At 50.0% G+C, this 16,221-nt stretch overlaps 3 protein-coding genes across 3 annotated transcripts; all 3 read right to left on the bottom strand.

The window, feature by feature from the left end:
- Positions 1-68: 68 nt before the first annotated feature.
- On the bottom strand, positions 69-6,369 carry pcsk9 (proprotein convertase subtilisin/kexin type 9). The gene is made up of 12 exons (XM_076039558.1): positions 5,583-6,369; positions 4,969-5,160; positions 4,526-4,658; positions 4,317-4,450; positions 4,082-4,223; positions 3,297-3,511; positions 3,032-3,215; positions 2,755-2,937; positions 2,119-2,267; positions 1,862-2,027; positions 1,193-1,359; positions 69-1,095 (listed from the first exon to the last, which is right to left on the bottom strand). The coding sequence occupies exons 1-12, from the start codon at positions 5,766-5,768 to the stop codon at positions 904-906; spliced, it is 2,043 nt and encodes a 680-aa protein (XP_075895673.1). The 5' UTR covers positions 5,769-6,369; the 3' UTR covers positions 69-903.
- An 814-nt stretch (positions 6,370-7,183) lies between these two features.
- bsnd (barttin CLCNK type accessory subunit beta) lies at positions 7,184-10,264 on the bottom strand. The gene is made up of 2 exons (XM_076039372.1): positions 9,809-10,264; positions 7,184-9,730 (listed from the first exon to the last, which is right to left on the bottom strand). The coding sequence occupies exons 1-2, from the start codon at positions 9,983-9,985 to the stop codon at positions 9,596-9,598; spliced, it is 312 nt and encodes a 103-aa protein (XP_075895487.1). The 5' UTR covers positions 9,986-10,264; the 3' UTR covers positions 7,184-9,595.
- A 136-nt stretch (positions 10,265-10,400) lies between these two features.
- LOC142897223 (uncharacterized) lies at positions 10,401-15,311 on the bottom strand. The gene is made up of 3 exons (XM_076039371.1): positions 14,864-15,311; positions 14,273-14,621; positions 10,401-11,084 (listed from the first exon to the last, which is right to left on the bottom strand). Exons 2-3 carry the CDS (start codon positions 14,536-14,538, stop codon positions 10,922-10,924), a joined length of 429 nt encoding a protein of 142 aa, XP_075895486.1. The 5' UTR covers positions 14,539-14,621; positions 14,864-15,311; the 3' UTR covers positions 10,401-10,921.
- Positions 15,312-16,221: the final 910 nt, after the last annotated feature.

Raw genomic sequence — 16,221 nt, 5'->3', positions numbered from 1 at the left:
AGCACAGAACTATTCAGCTGAAGAAATGCCAGGTGTTGTTGCTTTTTTTGCTTTTTTTTTTGCTCCTTTAGATATATTTACACTCAGACATGTCCAGACTTAGCAGGTCTATTGCGGTGGTGAGATGTTGCTGGGGAGGCAACCAAATCGGTGACAGATGACATTTCAATTTTGAAAAAAAAAAAAAGATTCCTACTTGGCCTCCACAGTTCCAGCTCTGCTTGTTAGAAGGACTTCAGTCCAGACAGTTCGCACTAAATCATTGCTGATGTTAAAACACGTTTGGGGCCCCTTAATGCATGTGCAGTTTCCTTCCTCTAGAAGTCAACTTCACAGTGATTGTGAAAGTTCTTCTCGGGTGTTTAACCAAAGAAAAGTTACCTCGACTTAATAATAGTAAATTAATAATAAGTAATAATAAAAAAAAACAACGTAAATTGTCAGTTTCAGAAGGACCTGCAAACAATAATGCTCTGAAGCAGCCCAGACAATCGAACCTTTTCATGATAATGTGTCAGGGTGTGGTCAGGGCCAACAGGCTAATCTCTTAGCATTTACAGCTAATGTCAACAATCACTTGATGTTTTTCCGGAAAAATAAATAGTTAAATTACACGTACAAGACCATCCAATTGTGTGTTTTCTTTTATATATAAATGTCTCATAGAAGATACCAAAAATATTTGCCAACACTTTACATAGAACCACACACAACTCAGCCGTGCTGAAGAAATACTAAGTAGAAGATTTTTGATACGATCATTCATTTTCAAAAACAAAAAAAAAAAGCTCACAAACAGCTCTACATCACTGTTGACACCCACCAGTCTTTAGAGGGGGACAATATAACCAAAAAAACCAAAACGTGGATCTATCCTGGGGATGTTTATGCGACACAGGCCAATCAGTGGCCGGATGTGTCGCCCCCTTCTGGAGGTGTGACACGGCAGCAGACGGCGACTCCTGCTGCAACACCTGCTGCGGTCCTGCGGACTCGACAGCTGTTTCCATCGGCACCAGAGCCCAACAGGGCTGCACCCTGGTGGACGGCGCTGCAGTCGGTCATGGTCCAGCCGGACGGACAGGACAGCTCCACCTGCAGGACCAACAGAGACACAGCATCGCAGGTGACGGCCAGGTTTTTTTGTTTTTGTTTTTGTTTTTTACAAAGTATGTAAGTGAGCAATGTGTACCTCCTCTTTGTCAGCTGATGTCTTTTCCACCAGGTGGCACTCCAGAGCAGGAGCGTGGCAGCACACGGCATGTGACGTCATGCCGGCTTTCCCAATGCAGCGCCTCCTGTCGCCATGATGTGGACGGGAATGAGATAAGAGCTCGTCTTTGGACCAGGTGGAACATCCTGCGGATGGAGACACCTGGTGAGTGAATCTGATTCGATCAACCTGTCTGAGAAGCTCCGCCCCCTCGGTTCCCCAGGCTCAGTGGGGGGAAAAATTTTTGGACAACCCATGGAGTTGTCTAAAAACAGAGCAAGCACAGGAATATAGTTTTGTCTGTCTAATGCAGCCACAACTTATTAGATATTTTATATGCAAAGATTTCATTAGAACTATTACTGACTGTATTAGTGACAATTGTAGATTGTGGAACAGTGACAAAGGACCACGTGTACTGCAAATAAAGTAACAAAGAGCAAACGCAGCTTATCCAGCAAGAAAATGTCTCCCTGCTGTTTTTGTTTACTTTTATTGTGAAAAGAACCCCTTTGTCTGACAAAACTTCCACTCCTGCAGAATCCTAGCTGTGCTAACTTAAAACACTCTCTTCCAGAGATTGGCCGAGTGGAGGAGGCCGGGATCTGCTCTACCAGGCCACACACATTAGCACAGGCTGTGACTCACCGGTCAGGTGGTGCTGCGGCTCCACACACTCAGCGTCTCGGCCAGCTTCAGGACTCGCGTGGACTCGGCACCGCAGGCCGCCAATGACGCAGCACCGGGCCACGGCGTGCACGCCGCTGCCTCCAACCCCGTTATGGGCCACACACTCCATCTGCTGGCCGCTCGCCTGTAAACGCAGAGAACTCTGACAGGTGAGACCACCGGCAGAGGGTTTTTTTTTGTTTTGTTTTGTTTTTTCTAGTAGGTGCGAGACTCACGCCGACGGTTTCTCCGGCGTGCAAACCGTCAGCAGAGAAACTCCTGCAGCTCGTCATCTCCTCCCCCAGGCGACATCGGCTGACCGCCCTGTCCTCGCCCTTGACCCCCGACCTCTCCGACCACACCGAGCGGCACAGCAGCTCCCGGCCTGCTCAGCCAAACACACATTTAATTTTTGCACATTGATACATTGTTTTAGGTTAAGTGTGCAATATTTGGAGATCGGATATAAAACAGCGACATCAAGTGGTTACATTTTATATTGCAGTGTCCTGAGCTTGTCATTGAGCTACGGTGGCCTGCGCACCCAAACCTGGATACCTCATCAACCTTCTTCTTCCTTGGTTTTTTTGAAGATGTGAGCTGTTATGTTGATGTTATGATGTAAGATGTTATGAAACGCACTGTCAGGTGAGCTGGATTGTCAAAAATATGAGAACCGTTCTAAGGGCAGGAAAACCAAATTACTTTTATTGTACTTCGATTATACATATACTTTTATTGATGTGTTTATGGGCTGTATATTAAGCTACACACTGGACCTTTAAGCTTCATTGTGGGTAAAAAAAATAACTACATCGCTCGCCGAAGCTCATTGTCTGCTGTTGCCATGGCTTCCACCGCCATCCACCAACCTTTTCCGTCGTCACCGCCGCCACCGGCTGGCACAGCGGCCACAAGGTTGGGTGTGACGAGGCGCTGGGCCTCGGGCAGAGGCAGGAAGTTGATGCCGTTTCTGACGGAGTAGCGCAGCATCGTCTGCAGGAGCTGCACCGGCGACATGTTGCGATTGGACGACAGGAGCACAGCTGCAACACCTGCGAAAGTACATGTGGGGGGAAAAAAAACCACTTCACCATCACCTGCTGCTTTTCCCCGAAATTTCAGTGTCGCTTTTGTGGCCGTGCGTACCGGCAGCGTGCGCGGCGGCCTGCGAGGTTCCGCTGCGGGGGGTGAAGCAGGTGGCGCAGTCGCTGCTGGCGCTGACGATGTCATCGCCGGGCGCAAACAGGTCGACGCAGCGGCCGAAGTTGGTGCCGCCGGCCCCGAGCGACATGAGCTGGTCGACCAAGTTCACCGCCGCCACCGTGATGACCTGCAGGTGCAGCACAGAGGTTTGATAAATGCCTGCCAGGCGCGTGCGATTTGAACGTAACCCTCGCAGGAGTCGTGTGACCTCGGGTTCGGAGGCGGGCGAGTAGGAACATGCGTCGTCTCTTTGGTTCCCCGCGGCGGCGATGACCACGGCGCCCCGGGCCACCATGTCACGGCTGGCGGTGTTCAAGGAGCGGCTGAAACCGCCAATGAAGGGCAGCAGGATGACCACTGGAGCCACTGGAGCCACTGGAGCCACTGGACGGTTCGACAACGCCGCACGGATGTAGTCCATGCCTGTAGAACACACAATGGTTTCAATGTTTTACTGTGTAAAGTAAACGCAGCCGAATTGGAGTAAAGGCCACAACAATGTTACATTGCAAAGTTGTTCTCTAAACAACCTGTGTCTCAAGCCTGAAATGAGAAAAATTGGTCCTTTAATTCTTTAGCTAGCTTCACCTTTCAGAAAATCTGGCCTGAAATTCCTTGTGAGGGTTTGTGACCACACCCACCAACTGGTTTTAGCCCCGCTCACACTCTATGAGACCTGGGAGATTTTTTTTTTTGTCGCTCTTCTTAACTTGTGGATGCTACATATATACAATAAGGACTTTAAGAAAACGGGAAATGTGCACTTCGGGAAAATGTAGGCGTCAGCGCCCTTTGTAACACGGGGGGGGGGCGATGATGACTCTACTTGATTAGCACAGCCGGGTGCTCTTTGAGACTGTCTCATGTTTGCTTTGATGTTGTTGTCACCCTTTTTCTTCCCTTATGAACGGTCTAACAACACGTCACCAGCTTCTTTGCTGCAGACTGCAAACAGAGGGCTAAATGTGTTTCAGAATGCACATCCACTTTTACCGGCCAGAGCCCCTGACACGGTCCCTTTCCCCTGGCAGTTGAGAACTTGGACCAGGTTGACGGCGGCTCCTCGGGCGACTCCGGAGTCCGAGCCGCTCACCACCCCTGCGACGTGCGTGCCGTGACTGTCGCACTGACTGGCCTGTCGGGACACACACACACACACACACACCGTGTGACGTGACACAAGCTGGACTCTTGGAAAGCCTTTGCTGCGATGTGACTGGGTGGTGACCTGTCTGTGGACCCTGACTCCGTCCTCCTCTGGCACGCTGCTGAAGTCCGTGAGGCGGACTCGTCCCTCCAGCTCCCTGTGGGAGCTCTGGACGCTGCCGTCCATCAGGTACACCTCCGCCTCGCCACCATCATCTGGACAGTGCGCGTACAGTCGTCATTGTCGTCTCGGTGTGTTCCGGTGGGGCGGAAGAGTGAGGTTGGACTTACTTGGTGGCCTGTATGTTCCGTTTTCAGACGCGACGCCGTGGGGCTGCAGTAACCGCTGGAGGTTCCAGGGGGCGCTCTGGGCAAATATGGATGAATCTTCCTCTATGTAGTGGACATGAGGCAGCCGCACAGCCTGGTACAAACACAGTCACATTTTATTAGTGGTCTAAAACAAATAAACTCTTCTTTAAACAATTTTTTTTTCTGTTGTTTTTTTTTTCCGTAAAGATTGGGGAAATAATATCCAAGGTGTACCCCAGGGCTTTGGTCCCGCCCCCTTTTGTCTTTGTATACTGGCTTTTTTATTTCTTTGGCAAAAGACAAATGTTAATCTCCATAGTGACACTAAATGGTTTGATTCCCTGCCAGGAGAGAATTCTAACATTTATCCACTGCATGTCTGACAGATCAGCACAGCAGCAGGAAGGTAAATCACCACGCACCATGTGCAAGACGTCACTGCTCATCTTGACCAGGAAGCCGTGCAGGACTCCGGTGTAGGTCTTGAGGATCTCCAACAGGTAACCCCGCCTGGCTGCCTTGGCTGTCAACCTATTGATGATCCTCTGCACATGAGACTCGTGTGATCCCGTGTCAAGTATGACCAGGTACTGACCGGGAATTCGCCACGCAGCCTGGGGCCCAGCACACAGCATTAGAAGTTAAGCCATCACTTGCGACGACTGCACAAAAATAATGGTGTGTGTGTGTGTGTGTGTGTGTGTGTGTGTGTGTGTGTGTGTGTGTGTGTGTGTGTGTGTGTGTGTGTGTGTGTGTGTGTGTGTGTGTGTGCGCACAAGTGCAGAACAGCGCAACAAAAGTTTGCTGCTGAAAAGTAACTAAGTGCATCGACTTAAGTGCTGCATGAATTTTTAAACAGGCAACTTCATATATCTGCTCCTCTTTTCCATTATAATTACTGCTCAAAATATCGGTTGTGCAAAAAAAATAAATAAATAACGACGCTTGTGCATCGGTATATTCTGCACAAGCGCAAGTGAATGCGTCAATCCGATCGATCACATCACGTCTCTCTGCCACGCGCCTCACCCCTCACCTTGTTGCACCTGAGGAACGCCGCCGCGGGCTCGGTTCCGGTCTCGGGCTGCGTGCCGTCCTCGCGCATCACGTCCAGGATCATGTCGTCGTCCCCGTCCCCGTCCCCGGCGTCGTACCGCGCGCTCACGGCCAAGGATGCGCACAAGCACAGCGCCCAGCCGATCCAGCTGCAGCCGCGACGCATTCTCCAAAAATAACTCTCCGGACGGTTTCCAGAGGGGAAGTGTTGAGGTGCAACAGATGAGCAAGAAAATTAATTTATAGAAACTGTTTGTTTTTCTTCTTCTCAATCCGAGATGATGTTTTCTTTTCTTTTTTTTCTTTTTTCTTTTTTTTTTTTTTTTTATTATTATTATTATTTTACGCGTCCGTGCAGGTGATGTCTGCCTCCGCCATGCAACTCCTGGTTTTTGGAAGATGGAAGGATCGAAGAGGGATAAATCCAACAATTGATTCTTATAAGTCGAGGCGGGGACTGCTGACGTCTCCGGGGCTCACGCCACCGCCTTTGTGTCGAATGATTGCCGTCCGTGCGAACACCTCTTTCGGCGGAGGAGTCATGTTTCAGGCTGCGCTGTCCCTCAGACACCCTGTGATTACTGCGCGTCAGGGTGAGAGAGGACAAGTCTGCCGTCCAGGCGCGCGGTGTTGACGCTCCAGCTCTCCGGCACGTGGACGGTGCGCGCTGTATGCGCACGAGGCTGAGCATGTATCGCCTGTCGCCTATATTCCCCCCGTGGATTCCCGTTTATCAAAGCACGCGGACGGGAGTCGTTCTCCGCCCCGCGGGGTTGTTGCAGTCATCAGTGAAAGCAGGTCGTTACGTAAGACAGAATCTTCAGGGGGTTAAACGCTGGGCGACTTTAAACACGATGTCCCCTCTTTGCACCGAGTGGAAGAAGCAGGCTGTCTGATTTTTTTTTTTTTTTTTTTTTGTGGCAACACCCCTGGTGACAACCTGGCTCCAGATCTGATATTGTGCAGTGTGCACAGGCTGCATATACTTCTTTTTTTTTTTTCTTTTCAGGTATAGATAGTAAACCGCTGCGTCAGTTATGTAACTAGGCCTTAAGTGGAAAACACATATTGTGTAAGGATTAAAGCAAAAAGGAGTGAAGTTTGCACCGGCATGGCTTATGCGAGGTGGAATTTGCTCAGAATTTAACCACGGCACGGTACAAACTGGATATAGTTTTACAAGCCAAGCGTGTGGGTGTACCGGAGCCCAGCTGATAAAGCGTCTCCTCTGGGAAATCTTGACTCTCTAACTGCTGAGTGTGTCTGCTGTCTGGAGCTCAGCAGGCTTCCAGGAGAAGCTGAAGCCGTCAAGCTGTGACCTTAAACATCACAGAGCGCAAACACAACCAAACAAGAAAATACCGTGACTTTTTTTTTTTTTTCTTTTTCGTTGGCAGCTCACCCACACGGCTGAGTTTTTCAGATTCAGCTGAGATTTTTCTATGGTTTCATCACAAAATGTGGCACATTTACAGCTCTTTGTGTAATACGTTTTAATAGAAAAACCCGGATTCTTTGCACCAGCTGTCACTCTGGACGGCAAGTCTTTGAACCACCTTGTTGTAAATGGAGTTAACGTGCACACATTTGTGTAGTCAGGTCTAATGTGCATTGACGGGAAAACATGATAAAAAATTGCCATAAGCTTTGGTAACATTTAATGCAGGAGACAGAAAAAGCACATAGCAGAAAAGTTGAACTCTGTAACAAACACTGACAGCAGAGATTTGCATAGTTTTGTGTTTTTTTTTTTACATACAAGATAAAATAGAGGAATTCAAATTCAACGTCATTCTTGATTGCGATTTTTGTTAAGACACTAGTGAAATTGTTCTTCTGGGGAAAAAAAACAGGCAATGCACAGGATTGTTTTTAAAATGTCAGTGACAAAAATGTCTTAATTACATCAATTTGCGCTCCATTAAAGGCCCCTTGTTATGCAAAACTCAGACGTGTGTCCATCCTCCCAATAAGCTCTGGAGAAATGAGTAAAGTCTTTATTTTACTCTCTTTTTTTTTTGCTGGCTGCATTTTCAGAAAGTATGTAAATGTTGATCTCTTGCCATGTGATGTCACAAGGGGCACTGATCCTCTCTCAGGTTAGTCACAACCCCACAAGCCAGGTGCTGGCGCCATTTACTTCTTTTTGTCTCTAATAAATAATGGAAGTTCCTACAAAGCATCAGCTTTAGCAGGAAATAGAACTTAGTTTGTTTGTTTTTGAGCAGGAGGCTGTAAACAGAGGGCTATGGTGGCGGTCTCTGGAGCTCTTGTGAAAGTTTACAGATAATACTGACCAAAGCTGCCCACTAAAGTGCCCACTGTTCAGGATCATAACGCAAAGATCTGAAATAGTGTTTAATTTGTGATCTTTGCAGGCGCCAATGCCTGTCTTTGGTAGAGTAAACACTGCCACCTTCTGGCAAGAACTTGCGACATACTTGCACCTACTTGTGCTGGCCGCTTTTAGAGTGTTTTAAACTCGCACAAAAAAAACAGAACAAAAAAAAAACGGCGGATCGGCCCATAATCACATGCTGCCAGTCAGTGAAGCAGCACAGAGGGCAGGTCGACCTCTACACTTCCCCCAGCGGCGGCGCCCCCTGCCTCAGACCAAGTGCAGCGCAGGGCAGCTCTGCCACCGGTTCTGAGAGTTTTGGGAGAGGAGGAAGCTGCTGCTGCTGCTGCTGCTCTGCTTCTGGCCACAGGAACAAGGCAGATCCTCAGCGGGCCTGGAAGTCGAAGGAGAAACGAGAGGCAGGGGCGGAGGATCAGATCTTCTTCCTTTCCTCCTCCTCCATTCACGCCCACTTGGGCACCACATGCGTGGGGAATCGAGAGCTTCTAATCCAAACCTCTAATGCCTCTTGTCTGAAGGAGGAAGGGGCGGGGCTTCCCCTTCACTCATTCAACCCCGCTTCGACTAATCTGCCACTTACAGGCCGGACGTCTCTCTCCCTCTCTCTCTCTCTCTCTCTCTCTCTCTCCCTCTCTCTCTATCTGACCCTCTTCCACTGCGTCTCCCATTAAATTACCATTAATTTCCCGGTAAAGATAATAAAGTTAGTATCTGCAGTGAATTAGTGCACGCACTTCCTCCCCGCAGACACATTACGCTGCTGCTGTCGCCATCCCGCCCACTGCGAGTCTCTCTCCTCTCTCTCAGCATCACTGAGATGAACGCCGCGTGCCGCAGGGGCCTCGTCAGGGTCGGAATAAAACCTAGTAGACCATTAGGGATGGGTGTTTGTGTGTGTGTGTGTGTGTGTGTGTGTGCGTGTGTGCGTACATGTGCAGCTTTTCCATTAACTGGTGAATTTGCACAAATAGAAATTACAGCTAATGGAAAGACAATAATTGCGCCAAAAGCCCTGATGTCACCATTGTGTGTGTGTGCGTGTGCGCGCCAATACGGTCAAAGACAGGATTGATTACGAGGGGAAGATGCAGAAATAGACAACCAGTGAGAGCGTCGTGCACAGACTGTGGACTGTCAGTCGTCGACTGACTCGACATGGTCACGAGAAGCCAGCACAGATCTGACCAGATCACGCTGTCCTGATTGGACGCACTCCTCCCATAAATCTTGACCTGGCATTCAGCCGCAGTAAAAAGTCTCGATGTTGCAGAAGAGGAGCCAAAATACAACATAATATTTTGCCTAACTGCGGTGGAAAGACCCTTCCGTGGTCACATGACCTGTTTATGGCTTTCAGGAAGTGGCCTCCTTCCTGGAGGAGGACGTTTCACACGTCACACAATAGCTGTGGTTGCGTTTATCTGAAGCTTTGGACGCAAAACTCTTTTTGCTGGGATCACCGCACCCCCACCTCAGAAACTACTCCTCTTGTCAGGCCACTCCCACGTATGAGGGTGTGGGAGTGGCCTCCTCATCTGTGTGACCTTCCATTTGCAACCTGCCAAGGTCTAGAAGATCCTCTGACGTCACTCTGTGAAAATGCCAATTTTTCCCGATAATTTCAAAACGGTCGCTCAAACTGTGCACCAACCAGTAACCACCACCAGTGTGTACGTAAATCTGTACCTTCCGTCTCTTCCCGCGACCGCCGCCGCGTCCGCCAGATCCCGACGACCTTTACCGACCTCCGACGCGGCTTCCACCACGACCTGACAAACACACGCACTCTGTCACCTCCACGGCGGAGTCCTTCGCAACCCCCCCCCCCCAAACCGCCCTGCATCTACCTTGGGGTAACACTGGCACAGGCTCCACGCCGTGCCCACGCACGCCATGCCGGCACCCAGCGCGCACATGGTGGCGTAGACGTGCGGCCGCTCCTGGGTCATGACGAAGAGGCCGAGCGCCGTCAGGCAGAGGCCGGCCGCTATCAGCCCGTAGCGATACGGTTTCCCCTCGGCCATCTCTGGAGGGCGAGCGGGCGAGCGAGAGAGAGCGAGAGCGCACCTGTCGCTCGATGGCGAGGGAGTCGCTGATCTGCCTCTGTCAGGACTCTGAAGGTGAAGGTTCCACTCTGCTGGTTATTACAGCCTGCAGACAGGCGACGGATAAAATTGCACTTGAGTGTGTAAGTGTGTGCGTGTGTGTGTGCGTGTGTGAGTTGAGGAGGTAGGTCACCTTGCCTCGAGCTGCTGGCAAAGACTCGCACTAACTGAGCTGAACTAAGCAGGAGTGTCGTCGGGGGAGGCGGAGAGGTGTTGGGGGCGGGGCTTCACTTTTCCGACTCCCACAAAATCATTTCCCCCTTCGCTTCAACCAAACGATCCGTTTCACCCTTTTTATACCACCGTCTGAGAGCATCGTCAGAGAGCCGCGCAACCGCTTCCACCAGATCAGGTTTATAGCAAGACGGTGACAGGATGCACACACAGGATACAAGGCTGAATGATAAATGCTGCTGTTTGGTTTGCCATGAAAAGGCGCCGGCAGGACAGAAAGAGGTGCGTGACGTGCGCAGGGGAAGCAGCGCGGCCACAGTAGTAAGTCACATCAATACAAGCGGGCCGTTAAGTATCCAGATTATTTCCAATATACGTCCGACAGGAAGCTCGCAGCTGTGAAAGTCATCAAGGCGAACCTCACGAGGAGTTGCATCATGCTGGTCGCAGGAACGGCTCAGACACTGGCTAGTTTGTCCCGCGTGGCCCCTGGTGTGTATGTGTGTGTGTGGGGGGTGTATGTGTGTGTGGGGTGTGTGTGTGTGTTTGCGCTCTGGGAGGCAGCCTTAAGGCAGAGATGGCACCAAAGGGGTCGTCCACGGTTTAAGTTCCCTTAGTGTTCCGACAGAGGGAAGAAAAAAACAAAACAAAAAAAAAAAGGCACAATGCGTGGCGACAAAGCTAAAGCTGCTCGACGGGCTGCTGGCTCTTCATGACCGTGTCGTACGACGGAGGCGGCTCCATGGTCCAGGGCGGCGGCGTGGAGGGCAGGGACGAGTCGGGATCTGGGGGGACCCTGCTGACGGATTCCTCCGACATCTCCCGCCGTATTCGGTCCAACCTCCTGGAAGGATGCAGAGAGAGAAACAGAGAGAGGGTTAGAGAGGGCGGGCATTAAGTCAGCATCCTCTTCACTGCTCATTACCACCTGGACCAAGCAACAGGGGCAATGTGGGATTCAAACAAAGTGGTTCTCATTTGGTGGAATGTCAGGACACACATTTTTTTTTTCCTTATCGTGAAGTCACGACCAAAATTCTTTCCACAATAATAAAAACATGAGCCCACTTTCTATCATGTCCAAAAAATAAATTATTGAATTGAATTCTGTGTCCTCCAAAATAAATGCATTTTCTATAGATATATAAAGAATAGAAACTGCCCACGAAGCCGAGACCTAATCAAAACAGCTGCGCCACCCACTTTTGAATCACGACCCACCAGTTGAGAAACGCTGGATTGAAATCTACCAGGCTGTGACGCCAACATGATAGAAAAATTAACAGTGAAAGTTTAATCAATTGGTGCAAGTTAGAGTCTCTTCACAAATCAGTTTGTATCCTGGTTTCCAAGAGGAGCAGCTTTACAAAATCAATTTCTTAATCAAATACTGCATACATCTCCTCCATGAGCCCGTCGTTTACAGCATTCTGTAGAAAAAACAGCCCTGAGAAAGAGCGATGAGAGAGATATCACAGGGTCCCTTTATGACATCACAATGGGCGGGTTTTCAGAAGTGATACATGCAGCAAGCGAAAAAGCAAGAAGCTGGGCTTTGAGTGTGACAGACACATCTTATTGTTGAAGAACATGAGTAAAGTGAATTTCGCACAACGTGGTCCCTGTCAATGTAAATGAGGCTGCATGGTATCAGTGCCCTTTGTTAGTGTCACTGTGGGCTGGTCTTTTTCAGCCATGCGTGATTTAGAAAACATGAAGCCAGCAATCTAATTAAAAAGATGCAGTGACCTTCATTCTGGTACATCTGGTGTTTTGGATTAAATTGAAGATTTGCCAAGAAGTTGCAACTTGCGACTTTGCTTCGATTATCTTTCATGCTTTACGGCTACACTCAGTCCCTACACTGCTCCGTAGCTACGCCCCTTTTCCCGTTAATGCCTCTCAGATCCTGGCACTGACGCCACATTTCCTGCGGGAACTGCAGCCGGACATTTTCCCACGTAGCTAGTTTTTTTTTCACTTCGGAATTCTCCGATCGGGCCCTCAGGAACGTTCCCACCGAAAAAAGTCGACGCCTCACTTGAAAGGAGGAAGAGCAGCTCGGACGCAGAGGAGCTGAGCTCTTCCTCTCTGTGTCTGAGCGACGGGGACTGTGCCCCCCCGACCACCCTCTTCCTCCTCCATTCCGGACGATGAGCAGAGCACTTCCTGTTTAAATTCACAGCATCACGGACGGCCTCGTGCCGCCACGCCAGGAGGAGTCCGTCAACCACATGCTTGTGTGGCAGCTTTCTTTCCCCCGCTTCTGTCCCTGACCTACTTTTCTAATCAGTCCGAAAAATCTTAAAATGCACTCCAGCTCTCCGAGTAAAAAGTCTGCTTTTTGAAAAAAGCCTTTGTTTTTGTTTTCCGTGTTTACTGGACAAAACTCAGTGGCCAAACAACAACAAATGCTTGTTTTCTATGGACGGTTCCTTCTTCTTCTTCTTCTTCTTCTTCTTCTTCTTCTTCTTCTTCTTCTTCTTCTTGTCTGGTCTTCACTCGTCTTGCACAACAACAGCAGGACCTTGGAAAGATCTTCCTCAGGCTGATTCAAATCGCAGGGTTTTGCTAAATAAACAGGGGTTTGTTTTATTGGTCGACGTGGAAGTAGAACACCGCAGCTACTTCGCAAGAAATTCGATCGCCGCCCGTGGTTCCCACAGAAAAATCCCTTCTTCTCCTTCTTCTTTTTGCATTTAAACGAGCCCTGACTGGAGCGTCGCCGTGGTTATGTGTTGGCAGCTGCACCGGCATTCCCAGCGCCCTCTGCAGAAGCAGGAATGCTAACACGCAACCATAAGTTGATAGACACACACGCCAGAGCAATGCATGCCAGCGTCCCAGGAAAATGATCCATGCGTGAACATGATGGTCAACTATATGTTGCAGCTGGTTGTTAGGGTGGAGGAAATGCACAAGTCTGGTGGTTCCGAGTTTTAGGTGGTAAACGGAGAGACTCAAACAATATTTTTTCTCGGATCACCAAATGGTAGGGGGAACATAAATTTCAAAATTGGTTTGTGGAGTCGATAAAGTTTATTGTACGCGTTGTGCAAAATTCACTTTACCAATGTTTTCTAGCTATAATTTTCATCTCCGGAATGTGAACTACCCCGGAGTGAGAAGTCCATCCGCTCCTTCCTTTGCTTTCCCTATCATTCAGAAAGGCTTGCAGTTTTGAAAGTCGTCCCTTTGTGATGTCACTAAGGGCACTGATACCTCTCTCAGCTTAGTTACAACACCTCTGGCCAGGTGTTGGCTCCACTGTAAGAGACCTCCTTGACTTTGTCCCCTTCCAAACATGCTGCAGGTCGAGAAAAAGGAATCAGTTTTAGCAAGAAGCAAAAACCCAGCAGGAGGCTGCAAACAGAGGGCTAAATCTGCTATTTAAAGAGATCAAGACTTAGATGATTAATCAGGTGGCGTAGATGAATAGTCATTTTCTCTCTTGCTTTCGGGCGACACGGTGGCGCAGTGGTTAGCGCTGCCGCCTCACAGCAAGACGGTCGTAGGTTCGATTCCGGGGCCCGGGCCTGGGACCTTTCTGTGTGGAGTTTGCATGTTCTCCCCGTGTCTGCGTGGGTTCTCTCTGGGTTCTCCGGCTTCCTCCCTCACTTCAAAAACATGCATGTGAGGTCAATTGAACACTCTAAATTGTCCGTAGGTGTGCATGTGAGTGTGAATGGTTGTGTGTCTCTATGTGGCCCTGCGATGAACTGGCGACCTGTCCAGGGTGTCACCCTGCCTTCGCCCTAAGACAGCTGGGAGAGGCTCCAGCAGACCCCCGTGACCCTGAATAGGAATAAGCGGGTATAGAAGATGAATGAGTGAATGCTTTCTATTCGTCTCTGAACTGCTCCCCTGACCTGCAGTGGGAAGACGTGAAGCTTCACTCAGTGTCCAGCACATAAAGTAAACTAAAACTATATCACACCCCAACTTAAACACTGTCAGCAACTCTCGCCCACTAGGCATCATCACCATTAGACATCGTCACCCTGTAGCCGCCCCCTTTGTGTGCGCCTATACCTTTGTATCGCCAGGGCCTGCCGCGGGCTGAAGCGGGTGCCCGTGCGCGGGTGCAACAGGGAGTGTCCCGGCACGGCCACCTGCAGGTTCTTCATGGCCATGCAGAGTCCGCAGCACATCATGCCAAGGCCGCCCAGGCCCAGGAAGAGGCCCACTCCGAACAGCGGCGCCGAGAACTGGGGCAGGCCCACGCACAGGGCCAGGCCTCCCCCAGCGATCATCAGCAGAATGCCCAGGCAGAGCAGGATGCCCTGGGGGAGCGGCATCTCCGGGTTGGGCTGGCGGGCCACCGTGGGGTGTGTGAGGGTCCCGCAGCTAGAAGTCCAATTCAGCAGCTGCAGCAGCCAGTCTGCAGGAGAGACACACGGTTGAGATGAGGACATGTGCTCTGTGTGTGTGTGTGTGTGTGTGTGTGTGTGTGTGTGTGTGTGTGTGTGTGTGCGTGCGTGTGCGCATGCGTGACGGATAAATATGGACACATATAGCTACATATGCAACACACACACACACACACGCACGCACACACACACACACGCACACACACACACACACACACACACACACACCAAGCCCCGTGCCGTCCTCGCTCACCGCCGCTACTCGGAGCTCGTTGACAGGAAGTCGCCGCTCAGCGGCGGCGGCAGCAGCAGCAGCAACGCTATCGAGACGCTTCACCATCTCTCCCCGCCGCTGCCCTCCGCTCCCTCGCAAACTTTTCGCGCTGCATGGCGAGGGGAGGGAAAAAGGAAAAAAAGGAGAGAAGGAAAAGTGGAAGTGGAAGGAGCCCGCAGCTCCGCCGCCGCCGCACCGCGCCGCGCCTCGCTCATTCCGCGCTCCTCCTCCTCCGCCCCCTCCTCCACCGCCTCGGCCCCGTTTCTGCGGCCGATCGTTGCATCGAGAGAGGAAAAAAAAAATCTTCTGCTGTGTGTTACTTAGTCAGGGAGGGAGGGAGAGAGAGAGGGGGGGATGGGGGAGAGAGAGAGAGAGAGAGAGAGAGAGAGAGAGAGACTGGACGCTGGTTTTAGCAGCTGGACTGCAGCAGCAGCAGCACGAGCAGTGAGGAAGTGATTGTTTGTTTGTTTTTTTCTTTTCAGCGAGGAAGAGTTTTCAGTGACGGGGGGGGAGCGAGGGGGAGGGATGGAAGGTGGGGGGAGGGGAGGGGAGGGCAGGAAGGCCGACACTTCTGTCACCTCGGGCTGCTGCTGCTCTGTCCGCACTGTGGCGGAGGAACAACCCTCGAAAACACAAAGCAGCCTGTGTTGCTGTGGAGAGTGTGTTTGTGTGTGTGTGTGTGTGTGTGTGTGTGTGTGTTTGTGTGTGCGCGCGCGCGCGCGCGCGCGCCTGGAGGTTGAGCAGCATCGAAGTGATGATTAGCAGGGATTGATTGATTTATTGTGGAATGAAATGCGCCCTTTTTTCAGTTCTGAAGTTTTTGTTGTTGTTGTTGTTGTTGTTTTTTTAAGTTTTGATAAGTAACCAGACCAGAATGAAACGTTGCAGAATTTATATCTGTCTGTCTGTCTGTGTGCGCGCATGTGCGTATCCGCCTCCCCCTGAAAAAGCTTCATCACCGTCGGTTATGTAAATAGATCGTTTACTTAACTCATTTTATTTGATTCACGTTTATTTCAATATGGCTGAGGACACAAAAATAAATCAATATTGTTTCCATTCTTTAAGTGTAGAAGTACAATTCTTGCAAAGTCATTGTGCAGGGTTGTTGGATTTATTTATTTATTTTTATTCTAATTGTAGAGACAGTCTTACTTACAGGTCTGCTCTCACCCAGATCTGCATTTTGCTGCTAGGCAATTCTTATTGATTTATTAAATGAAGATAATCCATACAAGCATGCATATTCAGATGTATAAAAGACTAAAGGGAAAAGGGAGTAAAGAACCAATAAGGACAAATTAATTTTCTGTGTGTGTGTCAGCGGTCATGCATTC

The sequence above is a fragment of the Nelusetta ayraudi genome, unplaced genomic scaffold (assembly GCF_046127955.1).
Source record: "Nelusetta ayraudi isolate G7.1 ecotype Tasmania unplaced genomic scaffold, CSIRO-AGI_Nayr_v1 ptg000059l, whole genome shotgun sequence".
Lineage (NCBI taxonomy): Eukaryota > Metazoa > Chordata > Actinopteri > Tetraodontiformes > Monacanthidae > Nelusetta > Nelusetta ayraudi.
The sequence above is the reverse complement of the archived record's forward strand: the minus strand, read 5'-3'. Positions and strand labels throughout refer to the sequence as shown.